Source organism: Marmota marmota, unplaced genomic scaffold (assembly GCF_001458135.2).
Source record: "Marmota marmota marmota unplaced genomic scaffold, marMar, whole genome shotgun sequence".
Lineage (NCBI taxonomy): Eukaryota > Metazoa > Chordata > Mammalia > Rodentia > Sciuridae > Marmota > Marmota marmota.
In genome coordinates, this window is record NW_025999895.1 from 3,265,170 (window position 1) to 3,278,438 (window position 13,269).

The following is a 13,269-nucleotide window of genomic DNA, read 5'->3' on the forward strand; positions in this document are numbered from 1 at the left end:
AGCCACCGTCCCAGAGACCGCGTCTGAAGAGAGTGTGGAGCAGCTGGGGAAACAGCAGCCATGTGGAAGACAGGGTCTGCGCACAGCCCAGGACAGAGGCCCCGCCAGGCAGAGGCAGGACGTGCTGGAGATGAGGTCTGTTTCCCTGAAAAGGTAAGGGAAGAGACAAAGGATAGCAGGCCGCACCACAGCAAGAGCTCCAGGGAGCTTCCTCACAGGGCTCGGCCAACAGGGATGGGCCACCGGCCTGGGCTGGAAAAGCAGCCGGTCCCAGCCGTCTTCCCTGGCCGAGGTGGACCGGCCCAGCGTGCAAGCTCTGAGGGGCTGGGGGGGCAGCCCCCACCCCCTGTGCAGCCACCTTGCCATTCCTGCAGAGCTCACCAGGGACTGTATCAAGCAGCAGGGGTGGGAAACGGACACCTGACCCTCCTCGAAAGATGCCACTGGACGGTCAAAGCCAACCAGGAAAGAATGACCAAAAGAGGGCGTGGGGTGTAGAAGACCCCCGGGAGCCCTGAGCGCACCTCTTCAGTGTGGCCTGGCGCTGCTGCACACTACATGTGGGACAGCTGGCCCGGCGCTGCGCACGCTGCCGGTCAGCACTGAGGCACGCCTGGCCGCAGAGCTCACCCGGCCACTCCCGCACAGCCAGAGCACGTGCTGGTGCTGAGAACTGGCACTGGGACCGGGCGAGTGCCAGCTGTGGGGAACCTGGGACCCGCACCCAGGGCCCCGGGATGTGGGACTGTTGCCAAGGTAGAAACAGCCCCGGGCTGAAATGCGTTCATGAACTGGTGCTGAAATATAGAGTGGCCCTGAAGTCCACTGGGCTGGAACGGACTCACTTAAACAAGGAACTGCTGTGGACTAACTGTAGATGGTGGCTGCGGGACAGTCGGGATGGGATCAGCCTGGGCAACGGGAAGTGAAGTAAGCAACAGCAGTCAGAGGTGGGACCAGAAACGACGCCCAGAACGCTGAGGGTGCGTCTTATCTCTCAAGCAAAGAGCCAGTAGGCACCAGTAAGCCCTTTCCAGTCGGTGCCAGGCGCTGGACACTCAGGACCACTGGCTCAGGGCAGGAGAGAGCCCACCACAAGAAGAGGAAGCCCAGGCTGGGACGCCTGCTGCCAGCACACGGATGGCCCCTGCCACACACGGTCCAGGAGCCAGGCGAGTGCCCTGCCTTGGGCTGGACGTGGGGAGCTTCTCCTTTTGAACTCACAAAACAGCGATCACGGGTGCTGTCCACAGTGCGTCCACTGGTGAGCTGGGCTGCACCAAGCCTAGTGAAGAGCTGCTTGAGGCGTACAGTGGTACCTTCCCTCTGAGCGCTGCACCCCGGGCCACAGGAACGGGCCAGGCTGGCCCAGAGGAGGAAGGGATTTTAAACAGAAAATGGTGAAAGAAACTTCAAAAGAAATAAGATAGGAGAAAGAAGAACGCCAAGGTCAGCACTCTGCTGCAGGTGCTGGTCCACCCCCAAGGTCTTCGAGGCCTGCATGGAGCCTGTGAGCTCCAGGTGATGCTCGGGGGTCCTGCTGAGGGGCGGGGCCACACCGCAGGCAGGTGCCCTGCCTCCCGGAGCACAGAGTGTTAAAAATCTGCATCTGTAAGGATGACCACCACCTCTGAAGGTTCTTCATACTGTCTTTTAAACTTGTATAAGGTTATTTTAGGAGTTATCTCTTGTAGCAAAGAACACTTTACTTTGAAGTTTAACACTTCAGTTTTTGCTGCAGGTTTTTTTTCTACTAAATTCTGTACAATTAGAATTTTTTTATGAAAACACCTTGTGAAATAGCCCACTTTCCTGAAGCCTCTTCTGTTTCTTTTTCTTTCTCTGCACACACACAAGATAGCTTCAACTCCTGTCAGAAGTGATGATTTATAGTGAGTGGATTTGGGATGTTTGTTCTTTTCTGCAATATTTTAAGCTCTTTATAATGAGCAAATATCATTTTTACAAAAACAAAGGCACTTGCACTTAAGAAAAACCAAATAAGCCAAAGACGTCAACACGGGTTAATTCTGTCTTCATGGGGACGGGTGACTGCTGGGCCTGGGTGGGCCTCTGTGAGGAGTGCTGTGTGTCTGTTCCTAGACTTGGCGGTCCAGCTCACTCATTCATTCACCTGTTTTTGGTGCTGGGAATCAAACCCAGGACCCCTCAAATGCCAGGCTCTACCACTGAGCTGCACTCCCAGCCCCTGGATCTGCTTATGGGATGAGGACCCTAGAGGTAGGAGCCTTCCAGTACTCGGAACCTCACCCTGTTGGCCAGGAGCCCGACCTTCAGTGCTTGGATCACCTACAGATGGGAGAGCTCCTGAGTCCACTCAGGAGCTCTGGCCTTGTGTGAGGAGGAGCGCAGGGAGGTCTGTGGTGAACAGGGTGCTAGGACAGACAAGATGGGCACAGGGAAAGTAGTGACCACTGCTCTAGGCAGGTGTGAATCCTTCAATGTCCAGAACACACATCGTGCCACTGTGTCCCTGATAACTTGGGCCCAACAGTCTAAGAGGGAAAATGAGGTCACATCCCCATTAAGCCCAAATTATGTCAGCTCTTAGCCTGCCCACCCGCTCCCCGGCAGCACCCAACCCAGGGAACACAGAAGAATATTCCAGAGGCTCAAGCGCCAGCGAACCCTAGAAGCAAGAGCACGGGGGGTGGGGCGGGGGTGGGAGCTGGAGTCGCGCACTTGGCTGAGAGGTGCTGAGGAGGCCGATCGGCCATCACCAGCACCACACCCGGCTGCAGGGCCACATCTCAAGAGAGTGACACCAAGTGTCCCTGGACTGAGGGCCCTGGGCACAGTTGAGGGTGGGACAGCATACAAAAACAGGAGTATCCGAGCACCTGACCTCTGCCCATCCCCGTCCGTCTCTCAGAGTCCAGCTGATCAGGCGGAGAGAGAGGCCCTCTGCCCTCTGTGCAGGCTCCCGCACAGACGAGCCCCCAGTCCGCCGCCCCGCCAGCTCTTGGCCCCCGCTCCCCACTGCACAGCCAGAGAGTCCCAGGACCTGAGGAAGGCTTCTGAACCCGGAGCTCGTGGGGAAGAGGACTCGTGGGAGAGAGCCTCCGGCAACCGCCAAGAGGTCGCGCCCAGCGCCCGGGAAACGGGAAGGGCCCTGCAGTGAGCCCAGGAGGGAGACGGGAGGCAGCATCGAGAAAATCTGCCAGGAAGAGTAAAAAGACAATAAAGTTCTGGTGTCTTTTATCGTTGTTGTTGTTTTTAAAATAAAAACAAGAGCTAGACCAGGAGGCCCCACGTGTTCCAGAGAGGACAAGAATTCAACGTGGAGGTGGTCCTCAACAAGACGGTGTTTAATAAACCTCTCCAAGATGAAGGCTGGGCCTCCAGGTAAAAAGACTGACCCAGTGCCCTGCACACCGGCTGGAACTAGGTCCACCCCAGGGCCACGTCCTGTGGAGTCGCAGAGCAAGGAGGCAGAGGAGAGCTCAGCACCAGAGTGACTCTGAAAGCTGAAGACAGGGACACCATGCTTCAGAGCTCTGAGGGTCTCGTCACCACCCACCTGGACGCCTGCACCCAGCCCACTGTCCGTTCAGTAGCCACCAAGGCACCTCAGCAGTGGCCCCACGCCCGCTCAGGGCCCAGTGGAGGGTGTTCCAAACGTGCCCAGGAAGAACAGGAGACGCTGTGGCTCCAGGAAGAAGCAGGGTCTTGAGGGGACAGGGAGGACAGAGAGGGAGGGAGGGAGGGAGGGAGGGAGAAGGGCACTTGAGGAGGAAGTGCCCGGGTGGAGGATGCCGAGGCCCCTGAGGGATCTCGCCTAGGAGCTGAGCCAGCAGGGGCCTGCAGGAGGTAGAACAAGAGAAGCTTCTGACAAGAGGGGAGACATTGGGGAAGATAAACAGAAGGAGCAGCCCCCCACTCACTCTGGAAAGGGAAAGCAGGTCACTCCGTGGCACAGCCTGCCGGGCAGAGTGGTGCTCACGCAGACCCCACGTGGCTGGGGCCGAGGCAAGAGGAGGTGAGCCCCTTCTGCAGGTGGCTCTCCGCAGCCAGACAGAGGCGTGCTCAGGGGAGGTTGGAGGCCAGCGCCAGCCGATTGGCTGGAGGTGAGAAGAGCTGCCATGGGAGGGAGCTCGCACTGGTGGGCCTGGGAGTTTGTGCCTGTGTAACTGTGATCCAACGCAAGTGTGGACGTAGCCGGCTGGGTGCTGGCGGTGGGGGTGTGCACTGGGCAGGAGCCTTTCAGAACAGAGGGGCCGCGCCCGGGAGGAGCCGTGTGCTGGGTTTTCGGCTCTGTCTGGAGATGGGTCTGGGTGGAGCTGTTGGCAGACGTCTCTCTAGGGCTGTGCCGTCTTAAGGGGGTAGGAGGTGAGAGGAGGCTGAGGGGTGTTCAGCCTGAGGCTGGGGAGGCTTCTAGAAACTGCTGGCACCAGACTTAGGGCTGAGAAGAGGAGGAGAGCCAAGCAAAGAGACGAGGGGCAGGGCAGGTCCTCTCTCTGGGAAGGAGCTCCTGCAGTCCCCACATGTGGCCCCGGGGTCACTGCCAGGCACACACCAGAGGCTCTGTGGGCCTCCTGGCTGTCTACCTGCAAGGGACTTAGAGGGTTCCAGATCCTGGGACTGTTCCACCCTGGAATTCAGGATGGCCTGAAGCTGTCGGAGCTTCATGTCCAGGAGGATGGGGAGAGGACGGCTGGCTGGTGAGGTCACAGTGTCCTCGTGGGGTGGTGACATCTTCCTCTTGGCACTGCCCTCAGGATAAGGAGCCCCGTGGCATCATCCCTTTAGAGAACCTGAGCATCCGGGAGGTGGAGGACTCCAAGAAGCCAGTGAGTATCCTGATGAGGTACTGGGGGCGGGCCAAGGAACGGAGTCCCAAAGGCCTTCTGAGAAACACCCTGAGAAGCGTCGCCTCCAGTCACCTTCCTGTCCCTTTCCCTTTAGTGTCCGGCCAGAGGGGCACTAAGCTTCCTTTGTCTTGTTCTGCTTGGGTGTCACCCTCTCACCCTCACATGCAGTATGGAAATCGTCCCTCAAATGGCAGCACCGCACACCTGTGGCCTGGGCTGCGACTTCTTTGTGACCTTGGCGCGCCTTACATGCCTGTTTCCTTTGCTGGTGTGGCTTCATGGGGCGCTGCGAGCCCTGCAGCCCGTCCGCAGGAACAGGGGGCGCGGGCCAGGCCGTCTTCCCGACAGTCTGAGTGGCGTGCAGTGGGCCCGAGGCGTCCTGCGCTGGGCTGCTCGTCTCCATAGGAAACACCCAGCCCAGGTTTCCTGAAGGCTGGGGTGAAGGGTAAAGGAAGGGCCGTCCCTCTCGTCCCTCTCGTTTCAGAACTGCTTTGAGCTTTACATCCCTGACAATAAAGACCAGGTGATCAAGGCCTGCAAGACGGAGGCCGACGGGCGCGTGGTGGAAGGGAACCACACCGTGTACCGGATCTCGGCCCCCACGCCCGAGGAGAAGGAGGAGTGGATCAAGTGCATGAAGTAAGTGAGGCCTGGTGCCCGCTGCCTCCTGCCCACGCGCCTGCTGCTCCCAGAGCGAGGTGCTGGAGCAAGACCCCAGCCCACCCCTGAGGCCTTCAGGCGCTTGGCCGCCGGCAGTTTTAGTCCAGGTTGCCCTTGGGAGCGGGGGCACCCACTGGGCCCGTCCTGCTGTGGGGAGCGCAGCGCAGCGCAGGCTGGCATCGTCTCAGTGGAGATGGGTTCACCCCATGAGACGCTTTGCAACCACAGATGAGGAAACTGAGGTACAGAGGCTCACACAGCTGCTTAAAGCAGCAGTGCCAGGCCCCTCCCCAGCCTGCCCCCGGGAGGAAGCTGTGGGCCTGGGGGAGACTGCCCGCTGAGCACAGGGCCACGGGGCCCAGGCTCTGATGCTGCCACCACCATCCACCCCTTCAGGTCCTGTGTGGGGCCTGTCCTCATGCGGCCTGCCGGTCTCTCTCCTGAGACTGAGGCCTGACCCTCTGCGGGGGGCTGCCAGCAAGCACGGCTACGCGTCCCCATCACTCATGGCTGCCCCCAGGCCTCCACCCTCAGAGTCTACCCACGTGTTTTCCTTAGAAAGTCTCCCTATTACCTGAGCCTTGGTGATGTCACCTGGAGAGTGAGAGGATGTGCCCCAGGGACCCATGGGTGTGCCCATGTGCTGTCCTTTCCCACTAATGGAGCTGAGGGCCCTCAGGTCTGTTTTTGGTGTTTCAACCTGTGTGGGCCAGGGTTACATCCTGAATAGTGACTGCACGGGAGGTGTGGCCTGGAGGAGGGGGAGGTCTCTATTCCCATGAAAGTCATCTCTGCAAGTCCCTGCAGCCCAGAGGCAGGTGCAGCGAGAGGGTGGGCGTGGAGCCTGCCCACCTGTCCTCCTGGTCTCTCTGAGTGTGTCTCCTGTGTGAAGGAGGAGGGTGGTGTGGTGGGCACGCCATCACCCTGTCTAGACTTGGTGGCTTCCCTGGGTGGCAGCTAGTATGGGAAATGGCCCTGGGCAGGAGCCAGAGAAACTCTCCGCTGAGCAGTGTTCAGTCACCTACCAGCAAGGAGGCTTAGAGCCCTGTCCTCTGGACGCTGCCCCTGTAGCTGGGTTGTGGATGCAACCTGCATGTCTTGTGCCCTTTTTTAATGTGTGTTTTCAGAAGTATTTAACTTTCATTATGAAATTTTTTTAGTGTATGATTTGAGGTCAGGGTTGTCACTTTGTTCTTCCAAGTGAATGGCTGACTGTCAGGATACGGAGCGTTGACAGATCTGCCCCACCCCCATTCACCTGCTCTCACAGATTGTACAAGTGCCCGTGCTGACCACTGTGTTTCTCTGTGTGAACGCGGCACTGCTCCTCACCAGAGTGGGTCCTGAAAGACCCCTTCCTCTCCCCCTCCCCAGCTCGTCTCCCAGGACAGTTCTGGCTGTTTGTCCATCTTTTTCACAGCTTTTGCTTCTGGGATAGGAAAGTGGAGCACTCTGTAAAGTCCTGCAGAGGCTCCCCAGTCCTTTCACTTGGACGCCAAGCCTCCTGCCAGGGTTGTGAGCTCTCCTGGTGGCTCCAGAGCCAGCTGTGCTTTAGGACAGGATGGGCCCGGCCCGGGGGACCATTATCCTCACCTTGCACGTGAGGACCTAAGACCCGGCAGGCTAAGCACACAGGGCATGCTGCTGTCCAGCTCAGCAGGGAGCTCAGGCCCCGCGCTGGTCAGCAGTCCGTGCTCTGTCTGGACCGGGCGCTTCTCCCAGGCACGTGGTGGAGACAGCAGGAGGAGACTGACCTGGAGAACGTTCCTGATATCATGGGACGATTCTGTGGAAGGCTGGGTGCAGGACGTGCTTGTTTCTTATTACGGGTTCCAAGGGTCCCCAGCAGCCTGAGTTCGTGGTGGTACTGGCATGCAGCTGTCACAACAAAGTCTCATTGAACAGAGTCCGGCTGTGTGCCGATGGCAGAGCGCAGTGCAGTGGTGCTGCGACCGTCATCGAGGGCTGGTGTGCTGGGCACGCTGATGTCACGCACAGTCCCAGAGCCCACTCGGGCTCCTCCATGCCAGCGAGCAGTTGAGGGATGGCAGCAGTGGTGCTGGCCCTGATGCCAGCCCGGTGCCCTCTGCCATTTCCAGCAGGTTCCCTTTAGACATGCGCCTCCACGGGCATCTCTGAACAGGAACAGCAACTTCCTGAAGGGGTCAGGCCGTCCAGAACCAAGGAGGAACCAGCACCTCCCAAAAGTGAGACAGATGTTTAGAATGACCAGATTCCCTCATGAAGCCACTGGGTGGCAAGGTCCCCTCAGGACATGTTCCCGGACTGAGGGGACATCGACTCTGGTGAACAGGCTCCCAGTCGGCTCAGCAGCGCCGTGGTGGCTCCTGGCACCATCATCTGGGGCGCTAGCACAGTGCCTGCTGTTGTGTGGCTGGACTGAGCTCAGGACTGGTCACCCGTAGGAAGCCACTGAGCCTCAGGACTAGAGGATCGTATCTTGAGAAAGACAGCAAGGAGGGCCCGCGCCTCGGGCCTGTCCCGTGCTGCCCTGCTCTCGGCCAGGGCGACCCCCACTCCCCTCCCTGCCCAGCCCTTCGCAGAGCCCCCACCGTACCAGCCCCCCGCAGCAGCGCTGAGCTCCCTTGGGTGGTGCAGGCCCTGACAGCCTCTGACACACCACACCTTGGGCAGCTGCTCGTGACACATTTCATTGTACAACTCTCACGATTGCAAGGGAGTCAGAGGTCAGCGTGGGAACTTGGTTTCTCCTCTGAATTAGAATACAGCTATGAGAAGGGAAGGGCTCCGTTCCTGGGTGTAGATTGATCATTAGTGAAAACCGGCAGAGCCCATGAAGTTGTCTTGCCTCGCGTCCACCAGAGCCTGTTCCCTAAGCCACTGTGAGGACGGTGCAGGTGGGCGCTGGCCTGACCTGGCCGGACATGGAGCAGCAGGGCGCTGGAGCGCACCAGCTCTGCTCTGCTGGCCCTGACCCTCGTGTCTGTTTTGCCCTTTCTGTTCTCCAGAGCAGCCATCAGCAGGGACCCTTTCTACGAGATGCTTGCAGCGCGGAAAAAGAAAGTCTCCTCCACGAAGAGACACTAGCACTACCAGGACGTCACCTTCGTCACCCTCAAAGCTCCAGCCCTCCTCCCGCCTCATGAGGGCGAGGGGAGCCACCTGCCCGCCTTCCTGCAGACTAGCTTCAGCTTCTGCGGCTTTCTTTCAGGGGAGATGGGTGGGTGGCTGTTGCTGGGGAAGGGCCTGGCGCCTGCCAAGCATGGGTCCCTGGTGCTCCCTCCCAATGCAGAGCGCCCCCACTCCTCTCGGTCCTTCCCAGGAGCGCCTCCGGCCTGCGCCTGAACCTACTTAGGGATGTGTTAGTGCTTAAGAACGGAGGAAAGGAAGAGAAGCCACGAACTACAAAGATCTATTTTCTTCTTTTCTAACAACACAGTGCTACATTCTGCCCACCCAAGGAGGGCCCCCGTGCTGCTGCGGGGTCCTCCGGCAGGGCCAGCCAGCTGCCTGCCGAGCCTCTGGGAGCCTCTGCCTGTGGCTTCTCTGGGCAACAGGGCTGAAGCGAGGGCTGCGGCAGGAGGGCCCTGGGCACAGCAGTGCGCGTGCAGGGCGGCCCAGGGCAGCGGGCATGGGCAGGCCGAGCTGCAGCCCCAGTGCCTGGGCACCGAGCAGAGGAGAGCGCTGATGGACCCTGTTGTCTTTCTCCCTAGAGTCCGAGGCTTGCTGGGCTTTAGTAGAAAGTCCGCATTTTCCTTGAACTAAATACCTAATAACCAAAACTGTGAGGAGGTCGTCCCATCGGTCCTGGATGGCCTGCCAGTTCCCGCCCGCTTTTTTTCTTTCTCCTTCCCCAAATTCCGCTCCTCCTCGTTCTAGAGGAAGGAGTAGGTCTTACCTGATCCATGTTGGCCTTCAGCCTTTTCTGCCTCAAAACTGGCCCCAACTGGACTATTCTGGTGGCTCTGTGGTGGTCTCCAGAGGGGCAGGCCCTTGTCTGCTCAGCGGGGTGCAGTGGAGCGGGTGGGGCCAGCCTGCCTCTCCTCCTCCCCGGTGTTGTGAGTGGGCCTGGCGCCCCTGGCTCCCCTCGGCACCCTCCTGCCGTTCTCTCAGGGACTCTCAAGGGCAGCTCCGGCCACAGGCCAGGGCCAGCGTGCCAGTCCAGGCAAAGCAGGTGGCGGCCGCCTCTCCGCATGCCCCTCCAGGTGCCAAGGGCAGGCTGTGCAGAGCTGCCTCCAGCAGGCAGAGACGGGGACCTCTGGGGGTGAGGCCTGGCTCCCGGCCCTGCGTCGGGGGGCTGTCAGCATCTCTGGAGCCCCGCTGGGAGCTCCAGGCACTTCAGCAGGAGTCTGTGAAGGTGACAGTGGCAAGGGGGGTCCAGGCTGGAAACCTGAGCTTTCTGGAGAACCGGGCAGGGCCCGCCAAAGTGGGGGTGGTCAGGGCCAGCGCTGGAGCTCTCCAGCAGGCCCAGTCCCCCGCACTGGCTCTCACAGATGTTTCCTGGACAGACAGGCACCTGGATCAGTATTAGTCTATTTATCAGAGGTGTAAATAATCCATGTATAGTTTTTCGCCTTTTAGATTATTTTGTATTTGTTTAAAAAAAGGTTTTGTCAAAATATAAAGAAATGACTGAAAGTTGTTGACAGGGTTTTTAAAAAAATAATTATTATTCCAATTGTTCTTGTTTGTTTTTGCCTTGTAAACTAGCGCCAAGGAACTGCAGCAAATAAACTCCAAACCTGCCCAAACCACCTCAGCCTCTGCACGTGTGCCCTGCGGCTTCTGAGGTGGGGTGGGCGCTCCTCAGCCCTGCTCCTGGCAGGGCACGCCACTGCCACCGGGAGGAGGGGTGATTTGAAGGGTCAGTTGGGAGGGGTCTGTCGGCTGTTAGGAGAGCAGAGCAGGAAACAGATCAGCTTAGTGCTTGTCCCTTACTTTTCCCAAGAAAAAATAGAGGCGAAGAGCCCACCCTTAAAGAGGAGAAGTGAGCCTCGGTCAGCAAAGTCTCCAGTGTCATTTCAGCCTCCCCAGACACCTTGTGGTGCCAGGAGCAGGAGGGGCAGCCGAGCAGCAGACCCCAGGGAGCCACCACAGCAGCCAGGAAGGTCACTTGCTGCCCAGGTCCAGTGGCCAGCCAACCCTCCCCAGTGTCCCTGTGACCCCACCTTGCTGAGAAGACACCAAAAGACAGAGCAGCTGTTGGCCCCGAAGGCTAGGCTACTCTGCCTATTGCTCCTCCTATCTCGGAAGCAGGACCTGCTTTCTGCCTGCCTTCCTGAGGTCCTGCCCACCTTCCTGAGGTCCTGCCCGCCTTCCTGAGGTCCTGCCCGCCTTCCTGAGGTCCTCCCTGCCTTCCTGAGGTCCTGCCTGCCTTCCTGAGGTCCTGCCTGCCCGTGACTCCCTCTCTTGCACATGCCCTTAATTCCATGCCCTTCTGATTTCCTTCCCTCAAACCATAAGTATATCCAGATCTCATGTAAGAAGCAGTTCCCTAGGCTCAGGAGCAGACCAAGGTGCCGAGCTTGCCGCTGACTGCAGCCTAGTGTGAGTTCCAGTCGGGGTGTTCAGGCCAGCGAGAGGACAGAAGGCCTCCAGAGGGGAAGGGGGAGGATAGCTCTCCCCACTGCAGGAGCCTGGCTGGTGCGGGGATCTACCAAAAAGCACTGGAGCCAATGCGGGAATTCAGCGGGATGCAAGCCACGAGGCACTGTACAAAGTCCCAAAGTCCGTTGTATCCAGTGCATTAGCAGTGACCAAGCCCCCCAAATTTGATAATCCCATTACAAAAGCATCAGAAAGAATAAAATACTTAGAAATAGCTTTTTTTTATTATTGTAACATGACTTATATGCTGAAAACTATAAAACATCATTGAAAGAGATTGAAGACCTAAATAATATCAAGATCTTGAGTTCATGAATTGCAAAATTTAATATTAAGATGATGCTTATCAAATTGATGTACACATTCAGTACAGTTCCCATCAAAATATTAGCTGCCTTTTTTGGTAGAAATGAAAAGCCTACCCTAAAATTCACATGGAACTGCCAGGGACGAAGCATAGCCAAAACCATCTCAAAAAAATAAAAATTGGAGTACAAAACTGATATCCGAAAATCAGCCTGAACTCAGCCAGTCCAGAGCTGCACAGCAGACTGGACGGGGCAGAGCCAGAGCCATCTGGGGTGACCTAGCAGCTGCTGTGGAGCTGACCCTGCAAGTACCTAACGGGGCCTAGGGTACAGCTAGCAGAGCACAGCGGGGACGGGCACAGAGAAGACTCTGCCGGGGGATTGAGTCCGGAAGGTGAAGGGAGCTCACCTCACTCCATCTTTAACCCGGTGCTTCTGTGACCGTCTGCACAGCGACTCAGCCTGCTCGGGGACTAAGCTTGGGGGCTGTTTGTGGGCAGCAGTGTGGGGGAACTGGCTCCCCTGCCCCGCAAGCAGAATTCTTGGGAGGCTCCTGAGACCAGACCCCCAGCAGAGATCAGCATCTACTGATCTAATCTCTCCAGAGCAGACACCAAGGCCGTAAAGCCTGACTAGCCCTGAGCCCCAGCCATGGGAGCCACCCGCTGCAGCAGGACCGCTCTGGGAGGGCACCGTCTGGTCTGGGTGGACAGCTCTTCCCACCCACCCCCTCTCACGCCGGAGAGAAGGGCACCTGGGAGCACGTCCACCAGCTTCAAGCTCAGGCCCCCTCCAGCGGCAGCTCAGTGAGGGACGCGGAAAGAGGAAGGGGTTGACAACCCACAGCCCCGCCGTCCCTCAGCACATGGCCCAAGAGGAGAAGAACACGGCGGGGCCCAGACAGACCGTCAAGCTCATGGACTTGCTGACCCCTCCGTGGAGACGGTCCCTCAGTTTGCATGGAGAATGTTCTTCTTTTTTCTTTCTTTCTCTTTTTCTTTTTCCTTTTTTCCTGTACTGACTGGTTTGTGAACCTATATCTACAAATACACATTTGTTTCTTTTCCCCTCATTTCTGGCATTTTTTAATGTTATTATTCTTTGCCTTGTCTTTTCAGGGTTAGGGTTTTTGATTTGTTTATTTGGTTTTTATTTGTTTATGACTCTTGTTTCTCTTCTTTTTTCTGCTAACAGTCAGATTTCTTGTTTTCCTGTTTTTTCTCCTTTTTAAAAAAAATTTTATTAGTTGTTGATGGACCTTTATTTCTTTGTATGTGGTGCTGAGAATCCAACCCAGGGGCTCCCACGGGCGAGGTAAGCACTCGACCCCTGGGTCCCAGCCCAGCCCCTCTCTCTTTCTTTATAACCCTCTTCTGCTTTCTTCTCTCTGTTCACTTTTTGAACATTGTAAAAATCTCTTCTATCTTCCTATTCCATTTTCTTTTGCCTTAGTGAACTGCATTTTACCACCTTTTAGACTGTTTGGTTCCTATCACCCCACCCCTCCATTCCTGTGTAGTCGTCAGTACGGTGGATGACACGGTTGACATCTGGTGTTACTTGAAAGCAGACCTAGTTTATGGTGGTTTACTGTTTTGCTGTTGCGATTGCTAACCCACAGTCCTGTTTCGTGGTTATTAGTGCTGTAGATGTCATAGTAGGCACCTCAGGTAGTTGTTTGAATGCTGTGTGTGGTTTGCATTGGTCGTTGCTATTTCTCTCCCTCTTCTGTGAAGAGCTGGGAGTCTGTGGGGACACAGGTTCACAGGGTAGAGTCTGCTGCTCAGCCAAAAGACAGTGTGTCTTGCTCCACACCAAATTGCTGACACTCAGACTTTAGCTATATATCTTTTTGGGAGGGGTGTACCAGGGATGGTATT

At 57.3% G+C, this 13,269-nt stretch overlaps 1 protein-coding gene across 3 annotated transcripts in view; it reads left to right on the forward strand.

Annotated features, from left to right (window-relative positions):
* Cyth1 (cytohesin 1) overlaps positions 1–10,228 on the forward strand; it is a 38,217-nt gene extending 27,989 nt beyond the window's left edge. For all 3 annotated transcript variants that reach the window (XM_015504106.2, XM_048797664.1, XM_048797661.1), the window contains 3 exons: positions 4,740–4,811; positions 5,317–5,471; positions 8,483–10,228. In XM_015504106.2, coding sequence (XP_015359592.2) covers positions 4,740–4,811; positions 5,317–5,471; positions 8,483–8,561 — 306 coding nt within the window. In that variant the 3' untranslated portion in view covers positions 8,562–10,228. The remainder of the gene's footprint in view (positions 1–4,739; positions 4,812–5,316; positions 5,472–8,482) is intronic.
* The last annotated feature ends 3,041 nt before the right edge of the window (positions 10,229–13,269 follow it).